The sequence below is a fragment of the Colossoma macropomum genome, unplaced genomic scaffold (assembly GCF_904425465.1).
Source record: "Colossoma macropomum unplaced genomic scaffold, Colossoma_macropomum, whole genome shotgun sequence".
In the NCBI taxonomy this organism is placed as follows: domain Eukaryota; kingdom Metazoa; phylum Chordata; class Actinopteri; order Characiformes; family Serrasalmidae; genus Colossoma; species Colossoma macropomum.
The window spans coordinates 15,235,778-15,263,602 of NW_023494802.1; the positions used below are offsets into that span (position 1 = coordinate 15,235,778).

Consider the following 27,825-nt stretch of genomic DNA (forward strand, 5'->3'; position numbering starts at 1 on the left):
CTTACATGACAAATACCCCCTTTTGGATATATGTATTACTTATGTTCTACTATAAAAGCCCATTGCTAATCCTGATTAAGCTATTGACTTCGCAGTTTCAGCAGTTTCACTCATCAATATTGTACAAACAGCAGTTAAGTAAGTGTGGAAGTTAAAGGCCTACCAGGTTAGACAGAAGCATTCAGATTTCAGAGCGTGTGACCCATCTACGCCTCCAGCCCATCACAAAACTGAAGGAAAAAGAAAAATAATTGTTATAAAAATGACAAAAAAAACTGTTGTCATAGTTGTGCAGGTTCAAATTTTTACCTCAGATGTCAAGTGTCCTCAGGTGTAATTAATGTTTATATTAATATGCAATTTTCCTCATTTCATGGTAGTTCTGTCATAGATATCCATCTCCACCATGACCACCATTACAATGAAAATAACATGTCCAAAAACAATGAATGTCTCAGCAAATGGTTCCTTCACTGTAAGCCACTCAAACTAATGCTCTCTGTTTGCAATTGTCTCCTGACTCTTACCCACCCTATTCATGCCCCATGAATGACATGCCATCCCCCACTCTTTCTCTCTCTCTCTCTCTCTCTCTCTCTCTCTCTCTCTCTCATTCTCACGTGAACATTTGACTGACTGAAAACGAGAAGGCTGATTTACATTTGTACTTTGCATCCTCTTTTTTTTTTTTTGCTTATAACAGAATCTGGGAAAAATAAGCAAATAGTTCTATTTTCCAACATCTCTCACAGTATTACCTGATGGATAAGACTTAACTTTTGAAAGTTTTGAAAAAGTGTAAAAATGAAAGACTTCTGTAAGTGAATCCCCAGGAGAAAATAACAAAGAGGTAAAATAAACACTGTCATGATTCTATCAATTCTATGATAAATCATTTTAATTTGTCCTAATTTTCAAAATAGTAGATCACTCCTGACAGAAAAACAGCATGCGGGAAAAAAAAAACATGTAGCATTCCTTTTGATCATGACATCAATGTGTGGGCCTCATTGTTTGGTTTTGAAAAATGGAGCTGGCTCAGTGAATGAAATGTTTGTTTCTGTGGAAAAATTAAAATGCAGCAAAAATCCCATGACTCCTCTAAAACAGGGAGAGTTTTTAGCTTTAGATGAAGCGATTTTCAAAGAGAATTGTACATGTATAATTTACTAACATGTATAAACTCGGTCGAGATAATGTGTTTGATGAGACTGAGGCAGGCACCTCATACAGGCACCCAAATTGGACATTTGAGGGCTTTACATAGTCCATTTCAGTGCAACCACAGAAGGAAAACTCAGGAGAGATAGGGAGTGTGGGAGAAAAACGTTTCTCAACCCTAGAGACACATTCCTAACCCACACTGGCTCATTCGTGGACAAAAAGAGAACAATTCACTGTGCTGTCAGATGAAGGCTTACTGTACACGAACCTTCTGTAAATACTGTCTGAGGGCAATCAGAAAAAGCTGCCTGTTTCCCTCCTGTATGATAATACAGTTCAGAGCTGGGGATGGATGGGGCAGTATGAAAATTTCCTGTCATGATATCAGTGACCAAAACGATCATGGTTCTCTGTATATCGCTGCTGTCGGAAAAAAACCTCTCCATTTTTGTCGTTTTTCAGTTTTTGACATAATTTGAAAATGCCTGTTGCTCTTTACATTGTGTGTGAATTTCATGATGAATGGACCAAAAGAAACGGCCCAAAATGACTTGGAAAAAGATCTGGTTCCATTGACTTACATTATAAGTAAAGCAGGTTTTTTGCTTCTCCTGTAAAGTTCCAAAGCAGCGATATGCTTAAAAACAACTGAAATAAATATTGAGTTATTACCAGCACTACTACTGTTTACTGTTCAGATCATAACTAGGGAAGCACAATAATATCAAAATCATATCACTAACAGCATATAATTTCATAAAAATGATATGCATCAGACAAATGTTTAAAATTTGACCGATATTTTCAAACTAAATATGTGATTATATAATTTTTGTACTTAGGAAGAGCAGAATGTTTAGATGACGCTGTGCTACTGTGCTAAAATATGTGCATTTTATTCATTTTAGTGCATTTGTAACACTACAGAAACTACTGTTAGGTCTCTATAATGCTAATCTGGGTAGGTTATGTTAGATATGTGGATATGTTCATGAAAAATATATAATACTGACATCTACCCATCAGTACATCCAGTACATCCTGACACATAGTTTCCAGGGAGATTGTAGCAGCAGCATTTAATTGCATCATGATGCTACTCATTCACATTTATTGAAATTATTAAAATCTGGAAAGGTATGAATATGACTGGGTTTTATATTGAGGTATATCATTAAAAGCACCACTAAAACCAGCCCGATTCCCATTTAGATATTCAGAGATAAACCTCTAAAATATTCATGTCATTAAGACTAATACAATACTTCATGAATAAGACAACAAAATACATCAGTGTCATGACAGAACACAAAAACGCCTCGGTATGCTTGGCTATGGACCTGAAGCAGAGGAGTGATCTAACCCTGCTGATGGTTCCTGGCCCTACAGTATCCTGGACAGCAGGCATGACATCAGCGGCGGGGCAGTGCCATGCACCAGACTGCACAGCACCGAGCACCGAGCACCGAGCACGAGCGCTCAATGAGCCATTTCCTCTGAGGGCAGGACAACAAGGCCTCTATCCTCTCGGCTCCAGCCAGTTCAGCCCCTGCAGCAGAGCTTCTGCAGGCATTCAGCTCGGCGTCAGCATGTGTGGAATCAGAGGGGTCAAAGAAGCACTTAGTGTACACTCGGAAACATGATCGTTCGCAACTGATAGCCATGACATACACTGCTGTACAAAGGCAAAGCATAGCAACTGCAGATTAAGTCAGGATTTATGGCCAAATTTGAGTGGCTTTATCTTGTGATAGAAAGTTCTGGGTTATACTACGATTCAGTATATGGAAACACATTTCTTTGGACCACAACAGGATTTTGAAGCTTCTACTCCTCAGTTTAATTGTTGGTGAAGCGACTACTCACTGATTTTGCAGGGTTGTATGTGTGTCTGGTCTTTAAACAGCCTCATTAACTGCAAATCACTACAGAGAAGGAATGATGTAGTGTTCTTAGTAAAGCATTCTTCCAGTGTCTAGTACACCAACCATTAGACTCATTCTGCTGTATTCCACTGTGAAAGTACCACTGAAAATGACTGAAATTCGAATCTCTAGGTTGTGTCATTAATAGGGCTGGGTGTCAAAATCCAACACTTTTATGGTAGCGACCAAATGACTTACTGACAATAATACAGAGCATTAAAAAACAATTCAGTACAAAATTTCAATACTTAAGCAGTCAGACTTATCAATGATTCAAAATCCAGACTGCTGATTGGCTGTCTAAATTACTGTAGCTAACATCAGCACTTCCTGATTAGTCTGCAGTCACTGTATATGCCCACTTCTAGTGACTCACACTCACTTCTGGTTTAAGCCACACCCACTTTCAGTTTATAATTTAAAGGAAGTTATGAAAAAGTGTAATTCAGGGCTTGGTACTGAAGTCAAGGGATTAGTATCTTAAAAATTTGAATGATACCCAGCCCTAGTCATTAGCTTGGACTTGGGATTTGGCAAATGTACTCCTTTTGTGCCTGTAGATATATGTAATAAAAGAGTATAGTGAGTAAGGGGGGTCGGGGGGGTTGACCATATTTGATTACATGATAATTCATGATAATTTACATCGTATAATACTTTTATGAGTAGATCACGGATGTCAGCAGTATTTAATAAAGCAATAAGCCATGACAGGCTGTACGTTACTGCACTTTTACCACGGGAAGGGTGTTATTAGGCACAAGAGGCTAAGCAGAGCACCTAAAACTCCCTTCCTTGTGATAATTTACTTTTTGTCATGTAACAATGAACATATGGTAACACAGCACGCTTTAACGCAAATATCTTCACTTTATAAGTACTTTTTGGTCACCACATTACCACCGAGCCTAGTTTAGCATCAATCCATCAACTCTCATGCTGGAGCTGAATCTCAAATGGCTCACTGCTCCCTACATTGTGCACTATCTAGGAATTTAAATACTGGATCCTGCAGCCTAACAGAGCAAAATACAGCTAAGAAATAGTAATTTGGGATTCAGTTGCATCCATACTCGATAAATGATGCTCTGTTTGGCTGTAGAGGCTAGAATTTCTAAACTTTCATAGCTAGAACACTATTTATGGAATATGGAGCTGTTTGAGATTCAGCCTGGGTTTGATTGACTTCTGACTGAAACACGGACATTTGAAGTGTGTAACTCATTCAAGTGACTTTTTTTACTTTTATACTGCAGTTTTACAGTTAATCATACCATAAGTACTTTAATTCAAGCCTGTGATATTAATGATGGAGCTGTTTAGGCTGTTGGCTATTTTTTAGCCTGTTAGCTAGCTGACCAGCCTGGTTCTAGATAAGAACATAAGTCACAAGTCCCTCAGTTTAAACAAAAAACGGATTCTGACTTCATCAATATACTTGGTGGTCCATGCGAGCAGCACGAGAGTCAAAGATTATTCCATTAACAGCACAAGGGTTTTTTTGGGCCGTGCCGTAGTAACATACTTCAGTCACTGTGAGATGGTCATAGGTGTGCTTATATGGTGGATTTTACAGTGGCTTTGAACATGGCTCAGCCAATCAGATTTTAGGACTGGAACTATCCCTTTTACAAAGAACATTGACCAACTGCATGTTTCATTACAAAGCATCCATATTCAACTCTATTTTATTGAATTTAATGCAGTGCAGTATGTGATGGAGAATAAAAATCATTGTACTTATAGTTTTAATAGCATTTTTAAAGTCATTACTGGTGCATGCTGTATGTTCCAACTTATCAAACCCCAGAAAAAAATAAATAATGTGGTACATACAGCAATTTTTTTTTTTTAAGTATTTTGATTTTGTGTTTTCCATATCACCCACCCCTAACAGTGAGCATAACATCTGCACAAGTGCACTACTGACACCTTCACTCAATATTAAACTGAAGATTTGGTTGCTATTAGCAATACCACTAGGCTTTTTTTCTCTATGAACATTTACAAATGGCAACATTCACATTTTTGTAAGTAGCACCAAAGATTTCAGTACGCAGTATCTACTGTGTCACTCAATGAACCAATTCTACTGCTGGAGACAGGATCAGCCCTCCTCCTACATGCCACACAAAGCAGCTGACTCACAAAAACATCTCTCGCAAAGTCAGAAAAGACCATGACATCAGCATTCACCACAATGTATGACAATGGCAGCCATCACTTTGTTTACACTTGCACAAGGTGACACTTCAGAGCTCATCAACGTCAGTGCAGTGCATTTAATAAACCTTCTCTGCTTCTGATTTCCATACCTTTGAATCCATCAGTAACACCAAACAAACAGATCTGAATTCCCCTTTCTTACCAGAGCTGATGCTTCCGTATCCATCTGATTTGATATTGTTTAAGAAACTGTAAAGTCACAAAGATGCAGAAAAGTCCTTGAGTTATTCCTTCAGAGACATTGTAGTCAGAGGTTGAGTGTGAGCAGAACGTACACACTCAGAGGCAGTGTGACTGCCTCACATACACACATACACACACACACACACACACACACACAGATCTCAGCGTACTGTGACAACAATCCCAACACATACACAAATAGCATCAATTATTAGAAATAGTATGTATGAATTTGGAAAAACTACTGTGTATGTCCAAAAGTGTGTAGATAACACTTCTAACTAATGAGTGACTTTAAAGGGGAATTTCAGAATTCAGAATTACTGTATGGTCATTTACTACTACATGTATTCTGCACATAAGAGTGGGTGGAAATTTGTAAAAACGAGAGTAGAAAGACTCCTTGCTGTCTGAAAAAGGGGTGCTGCTAATAATTAATAGGGTGTCCAAACTTTTGCACAAGCAACATTTACTACTTTGTTCTTTCTATTTTTTCAGTTAATTAAATATAGTAATTGTGCGTTAACGTTTGCAGAAGAATAGTTTTTTAACACAGTAAATAGACATTAGTTTGTGATATCTATAACATAATATATATACAATATATAACAGTGATATGTACCTGTCACGTGCAGAAATCATGCATAATTAAATTGAGTACAATGAGTACACAGATTTTCACATTGCACAAGATAACAGGTTTGTTCATATTACTCATTAGAGGTGGGCAATGTTTTTCTATGTTATTGGTATTGTGATACATTTTGTTATTGTGATAAACAATATGCTTTTTTGGGCATATCGTGGATACCGTCCATACATAGAACACTAACCGCTGCATGTTTTATTACAAAGCAGGCATAATTAAGCCTGTTTGAGTGGATATAGTGCAGCACAGTATGTGAAACACTGAATAAAAATAATTGTTTTTGATTGCTGTTTTTAAATAGTTTTAAATAATTAGGATACATATCCTGTATTGTGAAAACATCTTTAAATATTGTGATATGATATTTTTGCCCCATATTGCCCATCCCTATTACTTATTACACTGTTGTAAAATGTATTTTACAAAATACTCCTACCAAAGTGCAAAATGTGTGTATTTTCCTAACCCGCAGGTCTCGCAGTAAACAAAGCAGATGATTTTCTGATAAAAGAAAGATTACAGTTTATGTCTTAAGCTCAATCAGCCCCAGCGCTGCTGCAGCTCCCAGCCTTTCTCACTGATCCAGTTCCAGGTTTTCCCCAGTGCTGTGCGTTCTTCCCCCAGAACCTTACACAACTGGACCAGTTTAGGTCGGTTCCGCTCCAGGTAGCGCTGGGTGTCCTCCTGAAGCTGCTGTAGAGCACCAGGCCTGCTCTCATCCAGCGACACCTCAGCACTTAGCATTGGGTTAAAGCGGAAATACACATTTGGCTCCAAAAGATCATCCAGGAGAGTGTGCACACCTGAAACAGGAGGAGATTTTAGTTAGTGGAACAACTGAGACAATCACCTTCATGGCAGAGGTAAATTAAATAAAGTACACTAAAATTTACAATCACTGTTTTCAATAACATAAAACCAATTTTGTTGCAGATACATGTATAAAATGACTCTAATGTAACGACTGTTCCTGTATTAGCAACTCAACATCAAATTAAGACATTTTTGGATCTGTCAGGAATGATGAACAGAGCTGTAGATGACTGTAAGACATCAAGATTGAACATGTAATAACATCTTCTTCCAAAAATCATAAAGCTACACTATGTACATTTTGGGGATTTGGAGACCTCTCTGGTGGAAATGTGTTACTGCACACAATGTATGGAAGAACATTTTGTAATGTTGAGTGTACTTCAGGCTATAGGCTGTAGCAGTAATATTTGGAGACCAGCTTTAGGTTCAAACCTTTTAATAAAGCTGTCCTTGAAAATTATATCATACAAAGTAAAGAATATTGAAGCATGAGGAGTGCACAGAAGAAGCATAGACGACCCAAGTTTGTGCCCATAACACAGTTATATTTAGAATTGACTTGGCAGTCAGAGTACAAGGGAGGAATATTTCTCTTATTTCTAGAGGGAAGAAATATGTTATTTAAACCTGTAGCAGAGCCATGGCCACTACAGAATCCTGCAGGGGGTTATGAATCAAGGCCCAACCCTGGATGATGATAGCTGACACTCCCAAACACATTATCTACCAAACTGCTACAGCGTTCACATAACCTGTAAACAATATTATAAAATGGATAGATCATATCTGGCCAAACTGGGGACACATTTTAGTGAAAAGTAGAAATGGAATTGGGCCAAAGTTAATCCAGATATGATCTGACACAAAAGGCATGTTAATGAAAGGTGTAAACAGACTCTCTGAGTCACATATACAGAAATCCAATTTGAATCTCATTCAAAATGAATCTGAATAGAAAAATACAGATTTCATGTGTCTGACAATGTGAAGTAGAGATGATGGCCCAGTGACAACACCTGTCATGCCTTTGCATTTATTACCTTTAAGTGTAAATATAGGTAATAATAACATAGTACATATTAAATCCAGGCAGTTACATTAGTGCTCTGCAGACTGACCCTCAGTATCTGTGGCACTGCTGATCAGGTGGCTGATTTTGGCTCTCAGGCTGGTGGAGGTGGCCGGCCCCCTTCTGGCATTGTCATATCGACCGGTTCCTAGAGACAGGACACACTGGAAGGGCTGATTGGGCCACAGCAGCCGGCTTTCATGAACAGCGAGGGCACAGGGATTATTCAGAATGAGGCCTCCATCCTGGAAAATAGCAGTGGAGGTTACTGAGAATTTACCTGAACCAGGGCTGAACACTGTGCTTCTATTTGTGCAGATTTTCCCCTGTTTGAGTTGAGTTCACACTATGCAATCAAAGTGCAGTCAGACCTGATGTATATCATTGTGTAGAGGGAACTCTTGGAAGTATCCTGGAGCGGCAGAAGAAGCCCGCACTGCCTGCCAAAGCTGATATCCAGACCCCCCTGCGTACCGACTGAGGCGGCCTGGAGAGTGATTGTAGTTTCTGAAGATGAAGGGTTTGGGACTGGTCCCCCAGTTCACCACCGCACTGACCGCAGACACCTGCAGGGATAAAGAGAGAGTTAAGCGCATCGGTCACTGACATAACCTAGTGGCAAAACTAAGCAGCAGTACTGAGCAGAGTTACCTTAGGGCTCAGCTCATCTCTGGCTGTTCTAATAAGGAGCCTGTCCCCTATCTTCTCTCTGTGTGCCAGTCAAGAATTGGGCAAAGTATTAAAGTGAAGGTTTGGCCATAAATCAGACTGAAACAATTTACCCCTTACACCAAATGAAGTCAATCAGCAAAATCGTGTTTGTTTCCTTAGGTTTCTATTGGAACCATGAGGCCTGATAGTGAATAAGGAGCTATTGTGCCAACAGTACAGCCAAATCATTAAATATTTTCCTCAAATTATTTGTAAATCTCAAAAAAGCCTTGCTTATATGGTTTCTGATACTTCATAACATACCATTATCTATAAAAATAGACAAATGTACGGATTAATTTCGGACTTCACATTGGCTACGACTAGTGTTGTTAGCTATGCTATGTATCCATTTTCTAGATAACAGGATGTCATACAGTGTCAGAAACCACTTAAACAAATCTATTTGAGGTTGCTTAACAACTCAACACAGTTAAGGACAAGTATGTGATGATAAAGGTATCTAGTTTGTACAATGTTAACTGGTACATACATTTGTATGCAAAGGTTTGGGCACCTCTGGTCAAATGGCATGTTTTGTTGATTTTCTAAGTAAAAATAAATTAACATCTACAGAGAAAACACACTTCAGCACAGTTTGATATTATACAATTACTGTTTATTCACTAAACGTAACATAAAAAAATAAAACATGAAATGTGGCCTGTGCAAAAGTTATAGCACATTTTACATTTTATATTTAATTTGTTCAATATATTCAACTCTGTTGTGCACTAAAATTTGCAGAAAAATGTCATAGTTAAGACTGTTGTCTTTAAAGGATGTGTTACCTTGTTTTTACCTAAAAAATCAACAAAACATGTAATGTGACCATGCAACTATATAAGCTTCCATTACTTGTTAACTATTTAAATCTTGTACTGGGACAGGGGAAGGCGGGTGCTGCAGCCCCCTCAGCACCCGCCTTCCCCTGTCCCAGTACACAGATTTCAGGATTGCAGCTGCTAAAAAATAAATAATAATAATAATAATAATAATAATAATATGTTCTGAACTTTATAGTAATTTGAGTGTAGTAGAGACCCATGTGTGCCTGTTTTTGAGTGGAATTTGTGTTTTTATATCTTATTTGTCTAGTTTCAAAATCTACAGTAGCCCTGACTCTTATAAGTGAATGCTGTATTTTCATGCTAGTGAGTTGACAGCTCTTGGCTGCTTTCGGGGTTTGTCACTAAGACACATGCAGGTTGAGGTGCAAAGAGCAAAAAGTCTACACAAAGTAATTGGCTAGTTGTGAGCCCCAAAGCAGACTAATATTTTTAAGTGAAAAAAAATACAGTAATAATTAAGTTTTTATCAACTTTTATATCTCCTGCTCGGTGTGCGTTCCAGTGTTAAATCTCACTGTGTGACTGTGGACATGAGACAATTGGTTACTGCACCACATATCATCAATCTGATTGGTCGCCATTCAGCTCATTTGCATAGAATTCATCCAGAACAAAAGAGCAGTGTGATTGTGTGCATCAGAGGTTTGATGTATTAATTTTATGTATATATTGCCATCTCCCGTCTTATTATAGCACTGTATGACACATACTAATGTGAATTAGCAAAAAAATCAAATGAAAATGTAAATAATTTTGCTTGGTGTCACTATTCACGTCACATATACACTTAAAATTTCAGTAACTCCAACATCAAAAATCTTTCCACGCCCCTGGCCTTGCAGCTCCAATGCAAAACTAAAGAAGCAAACTTTGGACACAAAGATTTCAGGGAGAAATGGGGGAAATGTGTCTAAACAATCGCTTTAAATGTTGGCTCCTGCTTGTGTTACAAAACAGTGCGTATTGGTTCTGTTTGTGTGCTTAAAAACCTACTTCAGAATCATCTCCCAGGTCTCTGTGTTGTAGTATGAATGAGTCCAGCCCATTTTCACAGTGCCAACCAGTGGGTTCTGTCTAAAAACATCTGACCCAAAACGCCTGTACATCTCTTCACATTCTTCTAGAGAGATGCGAGCCAAAGCCAGAGTGAAGGCCAAAACAGCTCCTGGTGGAGTAAGTAGAGAGACCAGAGTCTGAGACTTCTAATTGCACAAGCATTGAAGAATTAAAGGCCATTTCTGATGACTGTTCCAATTTCTCATTACAATTTGTGATACTGTGTTTATAGATGACCACCATGCTCAGCCCAACTGCGGAAAGGCTCAGTTAAATTGTGAACTTTAGCTAGCCATACAGTAGGTCACCTGTGCTGACTCCACAAATGTAATCGAAGAGCTGGTGCACCCGCTGTCCCGTCTCAGCCTCCAACTGTTTCAGCACCTGCAGTGGGACTATCCCTCTGTAACAGAAGAGTTATTCACATGGACACAGTCATTCCACTCTAGGATGTACACTAATGTTTCGCTTCCTGTTATATTTTTGTTATGCGATTCAATAACTGGCAAAATGTAATGTACAGTGTATTGGACATTTGTACCATTCTTAAAAATATATTAAGTTCATTGTGTTTGGAAACAAAACGTCAAACCAAGTGAATGTCAAAATGTCAAATCAACAGACCAATTTTCACACACACACATTTTCAAGCTGCTTATCCTTTTGGGTCACGTTGGGTGCCGGAGTCTATCCCAGCAGTCTTTGGGCGGAAGGCAGGAAACATCCTGGACAGGTCGCCAGTCCTTCACAGGGCAGACACACAGACATATACATTCACTCACACATTCATACCTAGGGGCAATTCAGCGTGTCAAACAGGCCTGACTGCATGTCTTTGGACTGAGACCCACGCAGACACAGGGAGAACATGCAAACTCCACACAGAAAGGACCCTGGTCGAACCCAGGCCCTTCTTGCTGTGAGGCGACGGCACTACCCACTGTGCCACCATGCCGCCCAGACCATTTTCAGACAGTCATGTTTTGTTCATAAAAGTATTCTTTAAAAAGGCTATTCTTAATTCTTTTATATGTTCTTTATTGTTTAAGCAGTCATGGCAACTCACTTTTAAAACTTCCCCCACACCATCATTACATTAGTCACTATGAGCAGCTAGCGTCCACTGTGGCAAACAGAGCCATGGGGAGAAGTAGCCTCCTTTCAGAGAAACCCTCGGGTTTTAAGTCTAAAGCCCCACCCTCGGAGATCCCATTCCCCACCATGAGGTTAGAACAGTGTGGTTTACACATGAAACAAACAATAGCGCTATATACAGTCAACCTAGGTTAAACAATTCATTACCGGTATATACATTGTCTGGGCCCATTAACTTATAGCAACTTAATTATTTTCTTTTTCCTCCCACAGGATATTAGATGAGGAATATACCCCCCCCCCTCTTCTCCCCATCGGTGGATCCTCCCGATAAGGATAAGGTACGTAGGTCTCCCTGCTGTCCCCCTTTTGCTAATTCTCCTTTCACAGGCAGACACAGGTAAGTACATCTATACACACACATATTTTATAGTGCAAGGGATGGTATTCAGTGGTGATGGGGTAGGCCTCGCCTTACCACATCACACAGTTTCTTTGCAGAGTTCTGCAGGTTCTATAATGCCTTCATATACTTCTGACTTAATGATTCCATCAATGAACACAAGCTCACCGACTCCACTGCATAAAAAACAGCCCCAGACTTTGATGTTTCCACCTCTGTGCTTTACATCACTCTCAGTGCAGTCCGGTTGAAACTCTTCTCCAGGCTTTCTCCACACAAAGAGTCTATCATCAGTTTGATATTGTGCTAAAAGTGTTTTTCTCTCAAACAAAAGTTGCCTAATGAACTGCATTAAAGTTTGCTAATGGGTACATGGTTAGAGTGTCCAAATACTTTTTTGGGCCACTGCAGATTGGAATATGGCAAACTAGGCACTAAAAGATATTTTTAGATTCCTCATTCAATTTTTTTTTTTTTTTTAAAAAAAAAGCATGTTACTAAATGATAAATAATGTACTGTGATTATCTATTCTTAGTCATTTTTGACTCAAGATTTGATCACCACTTTTCAAATATGAGGAACTTAAGTTACCCTTATTAGTCCCACAACGGGGACATTTTCGCCTTCACATTTTAACCCATCCATGCAGTGAAGCACTCACATACACACACACTAGGGGGCAGTAAGCACCAGGGAGCAGTTAGGGGTTAGGTGCCTCGCTCAAGGGCACTTCAGTACCGTCGGCTCAGGGGATCAAGCCGGCGACCTTCTGGTCACATGGCTTGTTTCTAAACCTCCAGCCCACGACTGCCCAATACAATGATCACAAGTCACACTGAACATGGGGCTCAATCCCATGACCCTGAGATTAAGAGTCTCATGCTCTACTAACTGAGCTAGCTGGGTGATTATTCCAAGTGTTAACTGTCTTCTGTATTTGTGTTCTTCATTCTCAATGTTATACAGATTTCTCAGTTATTTCAGAATTATATATAACTCTGTTCATTATTCTGGACATGGCTGGGCACCCCTGGTCAAACTATATGCTTTGTTGATGTTCTAAATGAAAATGTTAACACATCCTCTACAGAGAACACACTTCTGCACATTTTAATGCACGATTACTGTTTACTTGCTGAATTTAACATTTTATAAAAAAGAAAACAAAAAAACGTAAATGTGGCCTTTTGCAAAAGTATACAGAACATTTTATATATTATGTGTTTTTCAAACATGTTAACATTAACAAATACATAGAGAATGCGCACTGACATTGGCAGAAATCCATATTTAAGTTTGTTCCCTGTACAGGATGTATTAACTTTTATTTTTGAAAGATGTAAGTTGACCAGGGTGTTCAAACTTTTGTGCAAAATCGTCTTTAAAAGTTTCTCACAGCTGCCTGCAAATTATATAACTCCTATTACGTTACTAGAGTACTAAAATCATGTTAGAATCACTTCATACATGTTTCTGTAACAAAATAGTTTTTTATATTATTGAATTTTCTTATATATTTTCTTATAGTCGAAATGACTTTTGAGCAACAGTGTATTGGCATGGATTTCTCCAGAAGGACCTTTCAGTCCAAATTTAAAATCACTATAAAATAACACAGCACAAGCGCAAGAAAAAATAGCACAAGAAAAAGGTTTAATCATATGATTTTCAGAGTTGCTGTACCTCGTGCCGCCTCCATCGATGGACAGCACTCGTATCCCGCGACCTTTAAGTGGATCCACATAGCCAATCAGAGCCAGGGTTTCTCTAATGGCTCCTTGGAGTTTCTTATCCATCCAAAAAATCTGGCGATACTTCAGCATTTGCAGCAATACTTTTTCCTGGAGGCAGTCACATTCGATTAGGCTGAATCTATTAAGAGTCAAATACAGAGGGTTCTAGAGTTCTGAGGAAAGTGAGAGGAGATTTATACCTGCCACACAACAGCCTTGCATGCTGGGTGCAGAATGAGATGAGCGTTCAGCTCCTCTACACAGGAACTGATAGATGAGCGCTTGGCCTTCTTCAGCCTGCCCAGCAGATCTCGAGTCTTCTCCTCTGCCAGTCTCCTTCCCACTGCCTACAGAATAGTTTCACTGTCAGAATCAGATTGCTCATACTGTATGCATTGAAGCCATGCTTGGGCAAAAAAATCTAATTTACATCAAATTTCATTTTCCTCTTGCTCCAAATGTAGTCAATCAGTCAAGACATGTTTGCTTCTTTAGTTTTGCACTGGCGCTACTGGGGCTAATGTAGCTAAAATTGTGATGTAGCTGTAAGTATTGGGAGTTTCTAGTCATCACTTTCACACGACCGCATGCCTAAATCTTCCCATACTTGCTTTAGAACACACTGAGATGGTAAGTCACCTCAAATACACTTGCTTATGTGGTTTCTAGAACTCTTTGTCCTACTAATATCTAAAAATGGACAAAAGCAGATCACATAGCTAATGTGCTAATAGCAGCCCATTTTGACGTTTAAATTTCTTTTGTGATTTTGTTCACTTTTTGTTAGATAACTGTGTCATACAGTGTCAGAAACCACAGCAATAAGTCTCTATGATTAACAAGCAATTTGAAAAAAGGTATAATGGCTTTGCACAAATAGGTATCTATAAGCATCTGCCTTGTTAGCCTGCCTCACAGCTCCAAAGGAAAACTAAAGAAGCAAACATGTCTTGGCTGATTGACTCCATTTGGTAAATTGAGGAGAAAAATTAGGAGGAAAATGGCTGAACCACTGCTGTAAATCTTTACTCAATTCTAGCACACGTGGAGATTATGGAGGACGAGCTCCTTACTAGAACAGCCAGAAACGAGCAGAGCCTGAAGGTAACTCTGCTCTGTGCTGCCACTTAGTTCTGTAACTAGGTTTCTATGTCAGCTCCAAAATGGACAAAAACATGACATATTGTTAAAAACAGTAGAAGAAGCCACTTTAAAGCTTAGTTTTTGTCCATTTCGTTTTCTTGGGGGGCCTAGGTGACATCCTATGCTATCTATCATATTCTCTGTATGCAAAATAAAGAGTTGAAAGAGTTGGATAAGGAAACAATGTAAGAAATTCTTTGGGCTCACTAGATCTATGACAAATAATATTAAATACATTTTTAAATACATATTTTTAGGCCCTGAACTGCTATTTATCACTGGAAGCAGCCCTGATGGACAGTGTTGAAACAGCAAAGCTACTTTAGTCTCATAGCTCCAGTGCAAAAGGGGTAAGGGGAAACCTCACCCTTGACTCAGATGAGCAAACAGCTGGAGTAGGACTCACCACTCTGTCCACTGTGGACTCTGGGGCAGTGCTTGCACTGGTAGGACTGTTGGAAGCCATTCCCAGGTAGCTGCCCACAGTGCTGGGGATGGCTGAGGGGTTTAGAAGGCACTGGAAAAAGGACAGAGGTTTTCTCTCCAGAGTGACGCTGTATTCAGGCTGTCCTCTGTACGGATCTCGCTCCACTTCCTCTTCTGTGGCTGCAGAGCCCTTGAAGTAGTGATTGATGTGGGTGCTCATATAGGCGTAGTTTTCCCCGAAGCGTGTGGTGAGGCTGCTTATGTGGAAGAGCGATTTAGGTCTGAGGGGTAAAGAGTTCAGTGTGCTCTCTGAGGAAGAACTGCCTTGTGATGCTGCACAACTTTGCTCATGTTTTGCAGAGTATGTGCTTTGACTATGCTGCGATTCCTCAACAGCATCTGCCATTTTTGCCCCAAAGTATCGGTTGATGTGACGAGCAAAGTGAAGGTACCCTTCTTCCCAGGAACATGAAAGATCTGGATTGTTTACTTCTTCAGCTGCTGCTTGGCCTGCATTAAAAAGAGTTGAGCCAGTTTCTAAAACGGTATTTTGTTTGCTGATGGTGCTCTGATGCTCGGTAACTTTTCTCTTTCTTGTTCTCATCATACGTTCAGATGCTGGCAATACCTCACAGGCTTGCTTTACTGGATTCTTAGAAAACACAGAGTTTATGTGACTGGCTACATAGCTATAGGACTCCCCAAACCTGGTTGCTAAAGAGCTGATATGGAACAGCTGTAGGCTAGGATATGCAGAGAACAATGGTGGTTCCTCGGACTGGTTCATGAGGGTTTCCTCTCTAGGCTGTCTCACCATATAGGCCCTGTCCCTTAGCGCTCTCTGACATTGTTCTCGTCTCTGCACTCTAGTGATAGGCTCCTGTACTGCAGACACAAAGCTAGCCTGACCAGAAAAAACAGATGCAGCCACCTCCTTCTGCTTAAAGTACACATTGATGTGCCTAGATAGGCGCTTGAAAGAGTTCCCAAGTCTCATCCGCAGTAACTGCATCTGAAAAGCAGCCTTGCTGTTCTGGTAAACTCCAATAGGAGCTTCTGCCTTAAATGTCTCCCTGCTGGAAGTGGAATAAATCCGAGAGGCCTTGGCACAGCATAGATTAGCACCATGTTTTAGACTGATATTGGTGCAGCTCAGAGGCCTCAGCTTTGACCTTTTAAGAGAAATTGTCCATGCAGAATTACAGGGTGAAAAACAGCTGCTCATGTTTGACCAGTAAGGCTTCATGGCAGAGAGTCCTAACAAAGTGAGACAAAGTTCTGATGCTAGTAAGCAGGTTCCTTATCTTGTACAGTATCTGAAACCTCTTTGGCCCCAAAGGTGCACCCAGAGGTACACCTTGGTTTGCACTGATGTTATGCACACAAAACTGGATTGAAACGGGGCCTGGATGGAGTCGGGCCAAATAACTTGAACCACCGGATGCCTGAAAAAGCAAAACAGGCGAGAATGTTTAAAGTTGCATTTCTGCAGTCAGTTCAAGATGCACAAAATCACTGTACATAATCAGAGCCTGATATATGGCATCTCTTTCCATTTAATGTTATTCTTTTTCCCATAGTTAATGTTACTGGATGAAAGTGCCTTCAGTAGGCTTATGCAGAAAATAGGTGAGTCAAGTGACTTGTTAACACATGACCTATTTGGAATTAGCTAGCATTTTGCTGCCCCCTCCTGGATAAATTAACGTCCTGAGTAATAATTTCCTGAACACAATTTCAATACATCTTTTTTGCCAAGAGTAGAATTGCAGAAATTCAAGAAATTAAGATGTGTTCATACATACATACATACATACATAAATAGTTATTTCAGAATCTGAATCTTTCCAATAAGTAAGCTGAATGTCTTGGCATATATGAATACATCAAACTGATTTACACATACTTTGTAAAATGCAATGTCTATAACTTATTTCCAGTTTTTCTGGTGAAGCAGCAACTGTGGTCAACCCATCTCTGAAACAGGACACCAGAGTTCAACAAGGTGTTCAAGGTAGCCTTTTCAGAGCTTTTATATTTCTGCTAGAGCAGGTCACATAGCAGACATGTGATCCCTCCTCTCATCTTTGTTGTTTATTAGGAATGTTAGGTCACTGTCCCTGATGGTGTGTGTACAAACTGTCCCATCACCGCCTTGTTGCCATATTTTGACCCACGTGGAAGCAAGCATGCTTCTCTACATAACAGAAAGCTGACGTCAGGAGAATCACAAGGAGAAAAGCACCTTCTTTCCTCTTACAGCGCCAACACACGTCACAGTGTAAACAATTTACTGTCGTTAAAACGCTGTGAACCATGACACTGTTTAACTTGAACTGTCATTAAACACATCATATCATATATCTCCTTCAAGACTGATAAAATTCTTTATGTTGCTTAAGAATAATAAAGGAAAATCCCACTATTTTTCAAAATTTCTGTACAAGTCAGTCATTAAAAGATGTAAACGGAGTCATGCAGAGGGGTTCAAAGTGAAATTGACTTTGTTTACATCTTAATGACTGAATTATACAGAAATTTCGAAAAATAGTGGGATTTCCCCTTTAATATTCTTAAACAGCATGAAGAATTTTATTAGTCTTGAAGGATATTTATGATCAGTTTAATGACACACACACACATCTTCTAAGCTGCTTATCCTTCTGGGTTGCGGGGGGAGCTGGAACCCATCCCAGCAGTCACTCGGTAGAAGGCATGATACCCTGGACAGGTTCTGTTTAATGACAATTCAAATTAAACAGTGTCGAGGTTCACACAGTGTTTTAATAGCAGTAATAGGGAAGAAGCTAACTGACTGATTTCTGCGCAGTGGTGGTGACGGAACCAGGATCACACATAAATCCATTTTACTTACTGTCCAAAACGATCAGTTAAACTACAAATGCCTTCTTAAGTTTTTCTGTGTACTGTTGATTATAAAATAGTGGTAAATCTGAAAAATAAGCTTGTTTTAGGGACTATTTTTTCTTATAACACCCTGCATGTACCACTCCACCATGAATGTCTTTTAGAAAGAAAGAAAAAAATACTTTTCAAGCCAAAAGCTTATCTCAAAACTGTCGTAAACAATGTCTCAGCCATCAGGCAGCGTGTTCAGAACTGTTTTATGTAATAGCTTTCTGTGAGGGAGCTTTAAGAGGAATTACTCTGTAAGTTTCTCTAGAATAGAGAACTGTGCATTTTGCATTAACCCCCTCAGAGTGATTAAGAATTCAAAGTTTGTTCAGGTTTTGTCCGGGTGTAATACACATCTGCAATATGAAGGTAATTAACGTCCTCATAGCATTTTCTGTCACATTCAGTGAAGTTAGGTGCAGCATGCAAGTTGCATAGGCACAAGCAACATTAAGGCAGGAAACAAATAAGTTAAAATGAAAAAATAGCACATTTTCAGCAAGAAAAACAGGCTACTCAATGACCAGTATATATCATTGCATGTCATTACTGTCATATCAAAACCTCACATCACATCATTTTAACGCTGTTTGTAAATGCCTGCTGCTGTTTACATTGAGTGATAATGAAAGGACCAATGGAAATAGTTTTAAATGATTTGGTTTCCTTACAAACAGCAACAGTGTTGTACTCCATGTTTTTGAGGTTATACAAGCATAGATCAGCCATTCATTTTTAACCTTGAGTTTGACTCATGGTCATAGAATCACAGAGCAACTTTATTTTACCTGTGTCTTTACTGTCCTCCTGAATGGGAGTTTAAGCTGATGTAACCCTTACTCACTTTCTCTTCACAGATTATATACACTGCAGTATGGAGTTCCCTATGTTTAGTGTACTACAAGGCTTCTTCAAGTTGTGTTTACACCGGCTACTGTTGTGACAAGGCTAACGCTGTTAATCTACTGCCACCTTTACTGAGGGGTTCAATATTATTGGCTGTTCTGACTGAGGGCAGAACCAAGTGACACTCCGATGGACCAATCCCTTTTCTCCTGTGCAAAATAAACATCTGCTTCTGGGCATGCTTGGCTATGGGAGTTCTATATTTAGTGAGTGTACCTTCAATGTTCTGAGAGCACGGCCTGTAGGCTGACAGACGCACACAATTCAGTACTGTCCAGGAAATTCAGACACGTTTAGTACCGCTGGATGAGGTGGGAGTCACGAAGTACTGCACTTGTTTCAGATCAAGTAGAGCATAATAGAGTTTCTAAACTGTAGTTCTATGATGTAGATATTATGTATTACTGATTGATCTTAACTCTACAATGAATTTCAAGTTAGCAGAACACATATATTCTCTTATTCAGACTGGTTTGATGTGAAATGGTGCACTGAAGAGAAACTTTCCACCTCCGGTTTATTTATAGTGGCGGCGATAGAAACCAAGAGGTCCCGAACACAAATATAGCCATTTTATTTACAATCCAAAATGACCAGTGAACCTACACGTCTTCTGAGATTTTATATCTAATGTTGACAATGGTGAATTACTGGTAAATCTGAATTACTTTTTCTTAAATAACTATTTTGCCATGCATTCATTCTGCATGTACCTCTCCACCATGAATGCATTATAAAAACATATTTTGGACATCAGGCAATGCAGTCATAACCTTTTCGTGTTATAAGGTGTTGCAGATTTAGAGGCCTTCAACACTTTGAACATCTGGTTCCTATCACAAGCACTGTGAACAATTCTGAATTGGTACATTTCTTCAGAAATGTGCATTTCACATCAATTCACACCATTCTGAATGAATTTGTTTACACACACACACACACACACACACACACACACACACACACACACACACACACACACACACACACACACACACTTTCTAAACCCCTTATCCTTCTAGGTTGTGGGGGAAGCTGGAGCCTATCCCACTGGGCAGAAGGCAAGATACACCTTGGACAGGTCACCAGTCTATTGCAGAGCAGAAAGACAGACATATACATCCGACTTTGTTTAAATCTTAACCATTTAATTATGCCGAAATATAAGAAAAAGTGTAATCTCACCCTAATTGCTACAGTGGCATGCTTATCACCTTTGCAATATTACATGCCTCAACATCACATTTTACTTATGACACTTCCACTGTAAGATTGTATGGTTCACATACAAATACAGATCAATCTTATCTTGGGCTGGGCAGCTACTGCACGATATGATTTGTACCATGATACAAGCATCACAATATGATATTTCAACAGAGAAGAGCACACAATATTATTTATTTACTTATTTATTGTTCAACAGGGTCACTTAGTTGGTTTGTACTCTTAATTATAAAGGCTGCGACCTTCATTACCCTAAACAATCTTTCAACTGATGGTTATTTAAAGAGTGTGAAGTACTTTTTCAAAGTAAAAAACAAACCTTACACATTATGTAAAGGTTCTATATAAATGAAAAGATCTTTCTGGAACTGCACATCCACACCAAGAACCATTTAAGAACCTTCATTTTTAAGAGTGCGAATCTGTTCAATGATACCAAATTATATGAGCCCTTTATAAAACACTTAAAAAAAAAAAATAAATAAAAGAACACCACACAGGGTTATTTGACAAGTGCCACCGAAGAAATACTTTCCATGAAAGAACGATGTCGGAAAGAGATTTGTGAGCATTAAGAAACATTCAAACATAAAGGTTCAGTTCCTGCTTAAGGGTTCTTCCTAGAACCATTACATTACATGGAGTTTCTTTAAATTTTAAAAACGTTCTTCATACACACACAAAAATAGTTCTATCCACTAAAAGGATTTTTAGAGAACCAAAAGTTGTTCTTCTATGCCCAGATTTTTGCTCCAACTTAACTTGCAACACATATGGATAGAGCGACTGTCTGGGTGTCCCTGAGGACCATTTTTAGAACCACTATTAGATTTTCAATTAATTTTGGAAAGAACACTTTTTGGTACCGTAATTTGTAAAGATGTAGGGAAAATTGCATTCATAATTTTTTTTTTACATGATACAGGAATATCGATAAATGTGTGACTGCATCAGTGTGTATATCAAAATTATTTACTTTATTCATAATATACTGTCTTATCACTATATGAACACAGCCCTACTTTCCGCCCTACTTTTTTCTGTTTCAACTTTAGTAAATCCCACAAGATGGTAATACTGAGGAAAAACGGGTTTTATGGCAGTCAATAGATTATAAAAGGTATTGAGGTAAATCCAAGTTGTTTAAGATGCTTAAATCTCCCCGTTTGCTCTTTTGTCTCACTTAGCACAGCGTCCTGTTGTGCACTTGTCTCGGCCAGTCCACTTCAGTCTGTTTCTGGCAAACACAATGTATGAACGGTCCATCAGAGGCCTGATGAGAGGGAGAGTGATGAACCTGGCCAACCAGCCAAGACCCACTGCCTTGTACATAACTGCAAAAGCAGAGACCCCACGGTGAACCTGCCAACAGACATAAAGACATAAACAAAAGTAAACAATCCTTTTGTTTACCACTCTGTTCATAACTGCATGTAAATTCTCTGTTTCAGGTATTTGTCACTGAACTTTGACCGAACACTAAGGGGAGAGTGAGAGGGAGAGAAGGGAGAACATGGCGGAATGTAGTGACAGAGATTCGGAGATATTTCAGCCTTCTAAGAAGACCAAGTCTGACGTTTGGTCATGTTTTGGGTCTTATAAGGATGCAGAAGGAAAGTTAATTGAAGATGACCACACTGTCTGCAGAACAGGCTGAAAGAAAATAGCGGCGAAAGGGGGCAACACATCAAACCTTACGAGTCATCTTCGCGACCACCACCCGCTACTTTTTAGAGAATGCGAGGTTAACTTTAACGTAGAAGTCTGTGGGGACTTCGAAATAGAGGAAATGTTGTGGTCTGTGTGGTTTAACTTGTGCTTATGGTTCGTTAATAATATTAAATGAAGCTTTTAGAAAAAAAAAAACAATCGGTGAATCAACTGTGAATCAAAACTAAACCTTTTAACACACATTTCTGTGGAGCAGAGTCTCCAAAATGAGCTCTGAGTTAACAGTCACACAAGCTCTGGAATGAGAAGCTGCAGAAGTTCAATCTGCACAGCTCCCCTTTCTCGCTTGCAGTGTTTACTGTCTGAGACAGTATTATATTTGCTGCCAATTCTATTTGTGTTAATATAAAAGTTGGTGAAACGAATTTCAGTTTGTGTATCATCCATCCATCCATCCATCATCTAAACCGCTTATCCTTCTGGGTCGCGGTGGGGTGCTGGAGCCTATCCCAGCTGTCATTGGGTGGAAGGCAGGATACACCCTGGACAGGTCGCCAGTCCATCACAGGGGTTTGTGTATCAGTATTTATTTATTTATTTATTTATTTAACTTTTCAACGCTTTTATTGCGATAATATCGATAATCATGATATGAAATTTTAATATCGTTTCATCTCCACTATGTAAATGAAGTGCCATTAAACACGTAAAATATGTAGCATGTCTTCTATGAAAAATGGAAATGGAAAAACAAATTGTCCTACCTTTTTTTAAGTAAGAGTTTGATACGATGTGGAAATATTGTTAAAGTTTTAAAATCCATTATTCACTTTTCTATGTATGTATGTATATATATATATATATATATACACATGGAAATTTGGCTGCAAAAAAAAGCCCATTTTGAATTCATTGTTTTGTGATGTCATGAAAATCAGTGCATTTACTTGTGCTAAGACTTGGCAGTGAGGTGAGAGGTCGCAGCTCAATATTGCTTTACTGCGTCTGCACGTTTGAGCTACAAAATAGGAAACAACAGACACCTCCTTAACGCATTGTTAGCAGCAAGCCAGCCAGCTAACGTCAGTAATGTTCATTATATACCTACCTTCTCATAACACTGAAATCTTTTAGATTAGAACTGTATAAAAACTGTTTAAAAAGAACATCAAAACTGTTTTAAACGGATCTAAACATCATTTAAAAAAGGAAAAGTGGTCAGTGTTATAGTTCAACTAACTACTGTGCCTGTATGTTGTCTAATCTAAAGCATCATTAAAAAGTAGAGAAGTGGTTCTTTATTACTGTTGACAGATTGAGCTGCCATGCTGGTTTAATGTTATACACTGAGCTCTGAGATGAGAACATCATTTGAACCTTTCTATGATATTTGCAATCAAAACAAGAATCAGTTCTATCTTATTCATTTATTGATTTTTCTTGCTAAATTCTACATTCACAAATGCAAATTCAGTAAGGCCTTTTAGTCCTTACATTTGGGTTACGAGCTTCACTTGAAATCAGCATTGTATCCGCCCATTTAGCCTACAGCAGTATAGCCCCGCCCACTCACATTTCAGAAAGCTGAGTGAGGAGCAACACAGTGCAGCCAATCAGAACAGAGATCATTTGTACGCCTCAGTCTTACAGGCACAGCAAGAAAAACAGCCCGTTTTCTGTCTTAGAGACTGTAAAACTGCCATGTAAAATGAATTATGGCTAATTTGATACATAATGCATACAATGCCTTGTGTGAACTCCTAGCTAATAAATAAAATAACAGAGAACTTCAGGACACGCCCCGCTTTGCTGGTCCATACAGCACGCATGGAGGACTATTTTGGGGCTAAACGTTTAGCTCCGCCTCTGTCCAGCATACATCATCAGGATCTTAAGAGTGAATTTAAAGAATATGATGATCTGATATGTGCTGTGAACTCTTTTATTTCCAAATTTGTTGACATTAACAGCTTTTGCTCCTTCTGTGGGTCTGCTGATGAAACTTTGACTCACCTGTTTTTTCAGTGTGGAAGCACGAACGACTTTCGGTCCAACTTATGTGCTCACATTTTTAACCCTGTCAAAATGACTTTCCTTTAATCTCTAAGATATTATTTGTTACTACAATAACTTTACTAACAAGCCTCTTGAGTATGTTGTTAATTTTTTCATTCTACATGCTAAATTCTTTATTCATAAACAGAAGTTTTCAAATTCTCAGCCAATCCCGTCCCTCTTTTTAACGGAATTTAAATTACTGCTCCAGTCCTTACATCTTGTAGAAACTAAGAAAAGTAATAGATTTTTGAATTTCTATGACCAGCTTTATGAAGAGACACTTGATTAACTGGCTTTCCTCGTGTGTGTGTGTGTGTGTGAGAGAGAGAGAGAGAGAGAGTGAGTGAGTGTATATGTATATGTGTATGTATGCATCCTCCTTTAGACATATAGGTTTTTTATACGCAGGTTGTTGGGTTGCATCCTTACTCTCTGACGTCATGATGTGCTTGGGTGGTATGATGATATTGCGGAGAGTAATGTTCACATATTCGTATATGGTGTCTGATAATGTATTGGTCTGACGTTGGTTGTATATTTCGTATATTCTTTAAATAAAAAAAAATGAATATGATGATCAGGACACCGACCTTATTATTCTCGTCGATCACAGTCATCTCCTCCATCGCCATCTCATAACTGACCCCTCCGTGTCTACTCCCATCGTACTCTGCCGCAGAGATGTCAACAAAGTCCACTTTACCAGCCTTCTTCTGCACAAGCCGAAGAAAGTTGATCTCCTTTACGCAGATTGGACACTCTCCGTCATACAGCACCTGTCAGAGACATAAGAGACTGTCTGCCTGAGCATGTGGACAACAGCAGAACTGCTCGCTGTGCATGGGATTTTCATTTAGAGGAGTTCAGCCAAATAATATCTGCAGAGCACGACGGCGTTTTAATGCCACTGTTAATAAAAATAAAAATGGTAGACTTCAAGAATAAAGTCGTAATATTTCGAGAAAAGAGTCATAGAATTATGACATTAAAGTGGCATTAATACCAAGAAAGGTCGCAATATTGTGGCCTAAGGCTTTGCAAAGTGAAGGCAGCACCTCCTCCTGTTAAATGAGGGGCGGTGAGGAGTTGGTGGAGTTATACTTTCATATCGATTCACCCATAAAGAAACACTCAGTCTCCCTGTCTCTCCTGCACATCAGCACCAGCCTGTTATTAGTATAAGAACCGGCTGAAACGGCTGAGCAGGAAACTGTGTTTATCTAGAATAAAGAGCCAGACGGACTCGGAGGAAACTGTCTGTCTGTGTTGTTGAAGGAGAATCGCAGGCAGGGTCGTCTACACGGCTATCAGGGCTTCATCTCCGCACCATTTAAAGAGAGCATGAAGTTTCACCGACAATGAGAATGATGATCTAAATGATCCACAGAGAGACAGGAGTGAGTGGAGCTCCGGCGCCAGTACAGCAACCGAGACCCCAACGCGTTATGGCAGCCCCCCTACAGTTAGCCCCCCTACAGTTAGCCCACTATATCCTCCAAATATTACGACTTTATTCTCGAAATATTACTTTTTTCTCAAAGTCTACTATCTTTATTTTTATGAACAGTGGCCCTAAAACGCCGTCGTACCACAGAGCCACAGTTTCACGCCTGCGGTTTCACTCCAGCAGGGTTAAGCCTATAGCATTTCGCGCATGCGCCTAAACTTTTGTTTGTCTTATCGAGTTTTAGGCTAATCGATATTTCAGTCGTTTTATGTGCGTTACATTTTATATATATTCGTTATATTTTAAGCTTTAGACTAAAACAAACTTTGATTTAGAGATTCACAGGGTCAGTATTACACAAACTACAGCTTATGTGGCCTGGGAAAGCTAATGGGTTATGCATATAGGTTAGCTCAGTTAATTTACCCTTAATACGGAGTACTTACATTACATGTACAGGAATAAAACCTCAAGCAGGCTTAAACAGAGCATAATATTAAGCTTTAAGCTAAAACAAACTTTAGTTTTTGAGCGCATCCCTGCTGGAAAAATATATAGAAACCATTTTTATATATTCTGGTTTCTGGTGATTTTGTAATGTGTTTTGGCTGGCAAGATATCAGTTCCTCAATGGTAATATGCATGGAGACACATACAACCAGCACAAAAAGTCGCCGTTTACATCAGAGACGTTATAAATGAGGAGACCGGCCACTGGTTTAAATATGAATGAACTTTCCTGTAAGGACTTTGTTTACATGGCACAATCGCGCTGTCCTGCTGTGCGTGTGTTGAACCATAAGCCAATCTGGATCTGCACTCAGACGCTTCTCAGTTGAACGGACTTCAAAATCTCCTTAAAAGCGGGTCTCCTTAAAAAATCCTCACCCTGACCGTCTGTGGAAATCCGCTGCAGAAGAGCCGCAGAGCGCCGGCAGCTGCTGCCCTGGAGCGAACACAGCGCAGGGCTTTAAACAGCGCTGTGGCAGCCATGTCGATGTTACGCGAGTTTAACACAGTCCTCTCCAGAAAGGGGAGATTAAATAGTCACGGCTAACATCTATCGACCGTACAGCAAAACAGCAGACCAGGACCTTGAAAACCTCGGTACAGCTGCAGAGAAGAGCGCCTGACTTCACCCGCAACGTGCTCGACGCTTCCGCAGTTACACAACATCTTAAATAACATTTTCAGCATTACAGACAGGACAGTCCAACCATCTCTCTCCCCCAGTCCATAACGGACGACTGGGGGCAGGTTAACATTGGTCGCCCAGTCTATTTAGAAAGCATTTATTAGTAGGATATCCATTCCCTGTGACGGCACCTGCCATTTTCAAAATAAAGGTCTTTAGCGACCTGGGCTGCTACTATTTCCCAAACTACACAATTTTTTTGTAAAGGAAATTATTTTATCAAGAACCACGAGTTCTATGTAGAACCATTTCATGCTTACATGGTTAAATATGGTTCTATACATCACCAAAAGGGTTCTTCTATTGTTATGGTGTCAAGCTTCTAACAATACATGCACGTTTTTAGTGCTACATAGAACTATATATGTATTCTGCAGTGCAAAAATAGTGACATTTAACATGAATATAACTTCCATAAAGCTTTCTATGAAATGAGCAGATTATGGAAGAATGCCCACTGTGCTATATACATTTCACCATTAGTGTATGACTGGCTCAAACTCCTTCAAAATGGAAGAAACAGCAGTTTGCAGTTGGACGTCTAACCAAGCGGTGACCAAACTTTTGCCTGAAAAGGCCAAAAACATTGTACTTTTTTTATTGTGCTTTTAACAATGTACTGTATAACATTATTCTATATTTTGCTAGTAAATTACTTAAAGAAATGCAATTTCAAAAGGAAATTGAGAAGTAGGTAAGTTCTGTATTTCTGCTCTCTTGCTGGGTGAATGAATAGGGTTAGGCTAATTTTTTTGGGGCCAAATAAAATTGTGTGAATCAACTAGTTCCACCATTTCCAGTGATTTTCACAGAAGTGTATTTGAAATTTCCAGCATGAAGTCAATTCTCAATGGAAATGCATTTATGCTAAACAGAAAGAAGCAAAATCTTAGGAGACTAATACATGCTAGGAGGTTTAAGGCTCTACTATCCTAAACAAACCACAGACAACAA

General features: G+C 39.3%; 3 protein-coding genes across 5 annotated transcripts in view; all 3 read right to left on the reverse strand.

Moving 5' to 3' along the window:
• The window catches only part of nfascb (neurofascin homolog (chicken) b), a 24,033-nt gene extending 18,480 nt beyond the window's left edge, over positions 1–5,553 (reverse strand). For 2 of the 3 annotated variants that reach the window (XM_036590668.1, XM_036590666.1), the window contains exons 1-2: positions 310–586; positions 164–230 (exon numbers count right to left, since the gene is read on the reverse strand). The gene's annotated coding sequence lies outside the window, so the exon portion shown is untranslated. Of the gene's footprint in view, positions 1–163; positions 231–309; positions 587–5,457 lie in introns of those variants that run through there. The other variant, XM_036590667.1, reaches the window with a different exon arrangement.
• On the reverse strand, positions 5,295–19,327 carry LOC118821960 (calcium-independent phospholipase A2-gamma-like). The gene is made up of 10 exons (XM_036590670.1): positions 19,156–19,327; positions 15,432–16,896; positions 14,083–14,229; positions 13,833–13,990; positions 10,959–11,053; positions 10,588–10,759; positions 8,684–8,741; positions 8,404–8,598; positions 8,082–8,277; positions 5,295–6,950 (listed from the first exon to the last, which is right to left on the reverse strand). Exons 2-10 carry the CDS (start codon positions 16,695–16,697, stop codon positions 6,688–6,690), a joined length of 2,550 nt encoding a protein of 849 aa, XP_036446563.1. The 5' UTR covers positions 16,698–16,896; positions 19,156–19,327; the 3' UTR covers positions 5,295–6,687.
• Positions 19,328–20,418: 1,091 nt separating this feature from the next.
• Positions 20,419–26,996, reverse strand: LOC118822838 (uncharacterized protein At5g50100, chloroplastic-like). The gene is made up of 4 exons (XM_036592147.1): positions 26,750–26,996; positions 26,565–26,680; positions 24,820–25,005; positions 20,419–21,862 (listed from the first exon to the last, which is right to left on the reverse strand). Exons 1-4 carry the CDS (start codon positions 26,871–26,873, stop codon positions 21,680–21,682), a joined length of 609 nt encoding a protein of 202 aa, XP_036448040.1. The 5' UTR covers positions 26,874–26,996; the 3' UTR covers positions 20,419–21,679.
• Between the last annotated feature and the right edge of the window lie 829 nt (positions 26,997–27,825).